The sequence below is a fragment of the Mya arenaria genome, chromosome 6 (genome assembly GCF_026914265.1).
Source record: "Mya arenaria isolate MELC-2E11 chromosome 6, ASM2691426v1".
NCBI lineage: Eukaryota > Metazoa > Mollusca > Bivalvia > Myida > Myidae > Mya > Mya arenaria.
This window is the reverse complement of record NC_069127.1, coordinates 56,232,802-56,240,795: the sequence shown is the minus strand read 5'-3', so window position 1 is coordinate 56,240,795 and position 7,994 is coordinate 56,232,802. Positions and strand designations below refer to the sequence as shown.

The 7,994-nt window shown below is 33.3% G+C and overlaps 1 protein-coding gene across 1 annotated transcript; it reads right to left on the bottom strand.

The window, feature by feature from the left end:
* Positions 1–603: 603 nt before the first annotated feature.
* Positions 604–3,823, bottom strand: LOC128239354 (uncharacterized). Its single transcript, XM_052955975.1, has 3 exons — positions 3,552–3,823; positions 3,001–3,343; positions 604–2,795 (listed from the first exon to the last, which is right to left on the bottom strand). Exons 1-3 carry the CDS (start codon positions 3,625–3,627, stop codon positions 2,333–2,335), a joined length of 882 nt encoding a protein of 293 aa, XP_052811935.1. The 5' UTR covers positions 3,628–3,823; the 3' UTR covers positions 604–2,332.
* Positions 3,824–7,994: the final 4,171 nt, after the last annotated feature.

The window sequence follows — 7,994 nt, the reverse complement described above, 5'->3', positions numbered from 1 at the left end:
GAGGGAACTTAAATCGTTATCGGCGGAAGACCGCAATGAGTAGTTTTTGTTATTGGTAAATGATATATTTACTTCGCTTAAGTATTCAGGCAATTTGTTTTTTGTTGAACACATACTAATTTTCTGCAAAATTTATTATGTATCATTTTGGCATTTTCGCATCGTGAAAACACCATACTTCTGACAAATAGTATTGGTGTCATTAGGTTGTCAAATATTTATTACTTTTAGGTAGGTGAAGCTGATTGAACACAATAAACGAATTGTGCATAGAATAAGAAGCGTGCTGTGCTTATTGCTTTTGTGTTCTATTCCATTTATTGGTCTTATATAAATGTGTCCCAATATATTAAAAGGAAGTAACTATTTATATTTCGGCGCTGTTAAGGTAAATTTGGTAGGTTGTGTGATGGCCTTTTTCAAAAATTATAGCATTCGTTTAATAAGCATTTATGTTTAAAAGTCAGTTGTTGCAATATCCGTGGAGATCATTTAACATGCATTGTAAAGAGTTTGGGTTATGCGAAAACAAAGCTGCGTCATCCGTAAACAATAGGAGAAAAACCTAAGTGTTGTTTATTGTATGAGCATTGTCCAAAGCTTAATTCTATCGATTTTGTCATATGCCATTTTTATCATCAACAAAAATGCAATACATGTTTTAACATTTGTTAGAGTATTAGCAATGTTAATACAAATATTTATAATTCTCTCAGAAGAAGCATGCTATATATGAACTGGCGTTCAAATCCATGGCTTTACTGCTATTTAAAACACATTGTGTTCTGTATCTTTTTTGTGTATATGGACTGTTTTACATGCATTGAAATCAATATATTCATAGTATTTGAAATATAATAGGTGCAATTTTATATTGGCGTTATCTTTAGGCGAAAAACGGCTAACAAAACGCCTTAAAGGTTAACGGAATAACATGTACATGTTTAACAATAAATTGTGTTCGTTTTTGTTTTTTTAAACACCAGTGCTGACTTTGAAACTTTCTATGCCATTATTTGAAAAGGGAATGTACGAAGGGCATTTAATATTATTATACCTCATGTGACTTGCCCATGTTAAATTCTCATAAACATGACATTTGACGATACCTGCTGCTACCCTAACATATTGCTTTTCGTCGGGTGATATACTTAATGCTTCCCTCACGTGAGTCTAAAATAGACACTTGAAATTTCCAGTAGATAGTGTCGATTTTTTGCTGGAAATGAACTTGTGGACGAAGAACATATGAACTCACTTGTGATAAAAAGTTTGTAAGCTGATGAACAAACGGGTTATTTGATATTTAATTAGTTTTAAAAGAATGAAGTTACACACAATCTATGGTAATGTTGAGTTTCACATCAATGTACACGTCAATTTGTTATACTGAGAATCGGTGTGAGATGACGCTTAAAAATTTAAAAAAGAAATGTCGGTACACTGGAAACAGGCTAAAATTTAACATCTTTACATTCACAATTAGATTGTCATTTGAATTTTTTTTCAAGCACAATATTAACATTATGATATTCAAAATAAATCGCGTATCAAAAACTAAATCGCAAACTTACAATTCAATACACAATGTGGAAAGAAGTGCAGCGAACTCTTGTCAAACCCCTTACATAACATATTGATTTACCAGAATGTTTTATATACGTGCATGTATTTTTAATTAAGACGAGAGTTAAATGCACTCTTTGTTACATTTATAATATTAAGTGACCCACATTCCTACGCATACATAGACATTCAATAACATTCGATCAATATTGATCTTATCCTTATCCCCAGACATGCCTCGGTGATTCCATTCAGCCTAATGGTCAGCTTAATATACAGGCAGGTCAAAACACTTCGTTTATAATTTTAAATTTCAGCACAATCTTAGTTGCTTATGCTTTCCCAAGCGGAATATTCCTAGAGAGTCTGGTGCAACCATCTTAGTTCATGCGGCGGCATCGTCAACTCCCCTTGAAGAATTCGTTTCGATGTATTCTGCTTAATCCTTGATGCACTATTTGTGTTTCTGAGCTGAGTTTTATTTTCAAGCGGTAGATAACCAAGAACATCCATTGAGTCTTTGCAATGATGATAAATAGTTTCTGCTAAATCCTCCGGGATAGTGAGTCTCCACACAGAAGCCGTCTCTGTTGAGTTCTTTCGTTTTATGCAAAACGGACACGAGCTTTTGGCCGAATCTGTGACGGATGTTACAAAATGTTCTGTGTCTTTACTGTAGTTATAACCAACAAAGGAATATATTTCTTGTACAAGTTGATATGGGTTTTCTGCAATATCTTCGTAGTGAACTATTTTAATTCTATTATTATACTGTTGGAACACTTTCTTTGTCCAAAATAAATTCGATTGAATATCCTTGCACAAATTTGCTATGCTTCCATTTTTTTGTGTAATGGAATCCAACTCTATCTCGTGAACTAATTATTCCCCTTGGGTCTCTAACTAAGTGAATTATTTTCATGTTAGGAAAACTTGGAAGAAAATAAGCAGCATCTTGTACGAAAAGCCGGATAAATTTCAACACTTTTGACGGTGATTTAACACAATCTTTTACAAGGTTTCGAACACATTGTTTAATTTGGTCTTGTCTTGACTGTATACTGGTTTTGTTCCGATATGTTCTCTTATCTTTTGTGCAACTATCTCTTTCATGTAAGGTATATCCTCTATCCAAAATAGTTTCCATACTCAATGAAGTCAGATTACAGGTTAACCAAGCCTGTAGTTCTTTCATCATAACGTTTGCCATCTCCGTTTTCATAAATGTCCTGAAATTAAAAAAAAACAAACGGATTATTGTACATCTTCAAAATGGTTTTGACTAATACTTATGATTATTTCTCTACTTCTGAAACTAGCAACTAAATCTGGCCATCAGTATAAATTTAATTTAAAAAAAAAATCAGGAGGAGGTCGTCAAGTAGGGAGAATTGTATAAAGGAGAGAGAGGGAACACGAGGTAATGTTAACTACCTCGATCCTTTGCTGTATTTAAGCTGCGTTGTTTTATTCGCCTTCGTCTCCTTAAACTTGTTATACACGCCCCTCAGTGGTTCAAATCTGTAAAACGTTCCCGGGTTTGCCTCCAAAAACGATGCTGTCATGGTTGATCCCGATCTCATGTAAGCCACCACCAATATTATGTTCTTTTGACTTAACACTCGGTGTGTAACCTTAATGTCAGGTTGACCAGTCCTCTCCGTAATATATGTTTTATGTTCAAAGGACACTGGGTTGCGTGCTGATGCCATGCTATTTGTTCGGAGTGGTCGATGCTTTGCTTTCAGTTTAAGAATATTTCTGCTCGTCATATTGCCTAAAAAAGGGGATTTCATTAGTTAATTCAGATTTTGTAAAATGTAAAACTGATAGTATGTTACGCAAATACAAACCCCAATACAGGTAACTACTGTATAACTACTTAAGATAAATGATACTAAGATTAAATTAAGATTATTTCGATTTGAAAGCACAAACAAAATTATAGAGATGAGTTAAAACCTCAGAAACAATCTAATACTTACTCTCTCTGTAAAAAAGGCTGATAAACATGGCAACAAATATACAGATAATTATAACGCAAGTAATCCTTTTTGACATGTTCTCTCTCACCGATAAAACAAATGTATATAGTTAAAATAACAAGGCTTATATGTTTTATCACACCGCTAAACTAAGCTGAAGTCATTACATAAGTAAGTCCATAACCTTGCTCACATGTTTTAAGTTTTAGTTTGATATAAATGTGCCTATACTCAATTACGCTGTAAGACAAGTAATTATTGTTTATGTTTCAGCAATCTATTGGCTAATTAAGAACTTGCAGGTAAAGTTATTAGATCGGCGTATTGATAATGAATGGGCAATAATTGATTTCAGTCTATTTGTGAAGCATGTTTTAGATCGTATCACGTATAAATGATAATTAGTTACTTTATGCAAAACAAAAGGTATAAACTAAGTCTACACCTTGGCACAGGGACATTAAATAAGCTATTCATATATATTACAAGTTAATTTAGAAGCACCGCAATGCCACGACACCAGGTTTTGAATATATGGACAAGCAGTAATTATAGCCAATTAATTTCTTTTATGAGTTAGGAAAAAGAAGAAGCCTTTATCTTTCTTTTTATCAAAAAGAGACAAAACTGATTATAACTCTATTGAAGTATATTATGTGTTTTGTTTCGCTGCAACATTCATACTTAGTCTCATGTGGATACCTTTAACCTATGTTTTGCATTTGCAAATGGTTAAACGTTTTACAAGCCGACGTCACTGACTATTAATGAAAAAAATTTGTATCTACAAAACAGAATGTTGATTCTGATTATAAAACACTTTTAAAATGAAAATTTCAATTTCTATATAGATTCACTGTTTGGTGAGCTATATTTGAGAACATGTCTCAACATAGGAGAGTTTTGGAAACCTTCTATGTTATTATGATTTGGTGGATCATATTCTGTAGCCCATGTTTCTTGAATTATTAGAATATGAGGTTGATATAAATTTAAATTTAATTTCATCTGATCATTACCATAAATGTCAATATACTGTGCAGTTATGTACGAGTGTGACATGTGACATATAACAGTGATTTAACGTCCGAATTCAATATCTTGTTCCCAAACTTCTAATCAATAATTCAATTAGAATTTTACAATATGTCGATCAAATTTCTAATCAATACTGCAACGGAAATCAAATTTCTAAGTTCTCTATTTGTATTTTGTGTTGAGGTACAATATCTTGCAAGCGTTGGTTTGTTAAGGTGTGTTAATGTATGTTAAGGTGTTGTTCTTTTTACGCGCGACACACGTGTCATTGGTGTTTTAATATCATTAAAGTTTGATTGAAATCCCAGTTAGAGTCAGCTGGTCGTGGGCTGGGACACGAAGTATTGTTATAAGATTCAAAATGATGATCATTGACCAACTGTGACTGACCATTGTGGTGACAGAACAACCTTTTGACGCTGACCACCTTCCCGTTTTCATGTACAATTCTTTGAAGTTTAATAAACTCAGATATATAGTTAATAAGAGGCCAATTACGAACCTTTAAATCCAACAATTGAATAGGTTTATAATAATTTTAATTAATTAATTTCCTCAATTCTTTTGAGTGTATTACACTTTATGAGTAAGTGTTCTATACTTGTCTCAGAACCATCCCTCTTATATTGTTGAAGTAGTGCACTCAAGAAAAAAAAGGAACATACTTTTTCGATGCGACTTTCATAGCCTACTTTCAGCCATATCAGACACTAAAACAATTCATGCCGATAATATGAGTCAAGTTTGTTTGAAAAATCTCTCTTAATCTGTAGAAGCACAACATGTAAGGGATTATATTAGACGACGAGGCCATGATTTTTTATATTTATTATGAACTTCATTTATTATAGTAAAAGGCCATAAGAAATAATGTATACCCTCTTCTCAATTGATCGAACAATGCGTTTACATATTATTGGCCTCGGTAAATTTCAACTGCTGTTTTGTATACATGCCTATGTTCGACATGCGGCGATGGTATTGTTAGGAAATCCCGGAACACCTGAACAGAAAAAGCACAGATTTGCCTTGTTTGAAATTCCTCATTAAACATCGAAAGGTATAAATAAACCAAAATAAATTTGACTTCGTTATCGCTCATTTTTATAAAGCTGAATTTATAACGCATATTTATAGTAATATGCCATTTGTATGTAATCATGTGGCTTTGAATAGCATCGTGAGTCAATAACACATATAAACCATTAAAGGCACGAGGACATTTATCTATATAACGAAATATTATTGATATGCATGGAAATGAAAATAAGTGCCACTTCTTTATCATTTACAGAAAACATACAGAATACCACTAATTCAGGAACGAGGCATTTTGGTATTTTTTAAGAAGGGTTATCACCATTGACGACAGGCGGTTCATGCTTTTTCACAGCTGCAAAGTGAAATTCGATAATTTGACTCCTATCTAGAAAAAGAAGTGTCAAAACACGCTTTATCTTGGGGTCATATTTTCTTACCAATCATCATGACATTTGGTTTGAATGATAATATAATGCTTACCAAGTCCATGCAGGAAAATGATTGAAACGGTCTTTGTCCTCGTCAACAGGTGACTTGTTAACATTCTTATAGCTGCATTTTATACGATTCGTCATGGAACTTGGTCCTAATATGTATTTGTAACAACTACAGATCGAATCTTAAGGAGTTGACATGTCGGGTCAACTTGGTCACTTGTCCAAAACACCAAAACTCTTTACCGCTATGGGATGATTTGTTACAACCGTCATGAAATCTAGGAATAATGTTTGGTGCTGAACAGTACAGCTAGAAATCTAGGAATAATGTTTGGTGCTGAACAGTACAGCTAAATCGTAAAATATGCATGTTTCCGGTTTCTTAACCTACCCTAATTTTTGGCCTAGTGATGCTTATACTCATCGTAAAGGTGTTCTGAAACATATAATTTGTAGTTTTTGTTAACAAAAAATCCAAAGAAACAATTTGCCTCCTAATAAATATCCGACCTATGACCCTATTTTTGCAGCATGAAACCGGGTACAAAAACATTATTTTTTCTCGTTAGTAAACAACGTCGCATTCAGTAAAACAACGAAGCCATACATTTCAAATCGTGTCCTCTATTGGCCATATTTTCTTAATCTTAAAATTTGATCCGGAAGTTTGTACAACTCATATATATTCGATCTTCTCGTGGCTTGTTTTCGCCGGTATGGCCAACTTGACCTCGCAAAACTTAATCCAAGCGAGCTTTCTGCAAACGTGATAATGACGCAATGCAATTGGAACTCTTGTAAAGATATTCTTTAACAGAATCCGGTTTAAGTTTGCAAATCCGGTATATTTTCAATCATATTTTTTAGTTGAGAAACAAACCTTCAAGTTGGCATAAAGTAGGTTTGCCTGTTATATAGTAAACATGTTTAGTAAAGTGAAAAAGTGCTAAAAAGTATGGACATTTTAATTCCAAATTATGTACAATAAAATGAACTTTGAATGCAATGTGAATATTATGTTGATATTATTTATAAGGGATTGACGTTTTTGGAAAGAAAATATAAAACACAAACCGGAATTAGTTACACAAACACTCACTCTTGGAATCACTGATAGCAAAAAAGCATTCACCTAAATTTGAAAAAAGAAATACAGATTGGCTTAACTTTCTATATTAAATGTATTTACGGTAATGCACTTTTTTCAACAGAAATCTGTAAACAAAACCCTTTCAAATAAAACCCAGACATATATGTGGTCACCAGGCATTATTAATTTGATATTATGGTGACTGGTTCAATATATTGACATGCTTATTTGTACAACGTAAACCTTTAAGGCCTAGTTTAAGGAATGTTTGGCATGATAAGTCCATGCTGTGCATCTCCGGCTAATTGCACTGGTGTCACAGTAGGGGCCAATTTCCTGTATAATCGTTTCTTGGCTCAGGGCCATTTAGGGTCCATTTGTATAATGAAACCCCTGAAACTGCACAGCAGGATACTCAGATTTGAGATCTGATAAGTCAATTAGGCAATAAGATTAAGATCAATTAACAGAGATTGTGTAAAAATACTTTGTTGTTGTTGTTTTTTTGGGGGGTGGGGGTCACATATAGAAGGATTAAACTAGGCCTTTAAGACAGCTAAGCATGATTATATGACTAAATTCAATGCATATTATAAATGTTCCGATGGTAACAGATAAATCGATGCATGTGTGGTTCATTAATTTGAAACTTTGAAATTTCGATATCAATCGGAACACCTCCGCAATTATCCAAGTTTGAACATAAATGACTGTATAGAAAACCCCTATTAAAACGTGTTGTATTAGTTTTCAACTGGTAAGGGACATATTGTAGGGAAGAGAAGTAATGTCATTACAACGGTCCTGAAAGTCATTTTCAAGTTTCTCAAAGCCTTA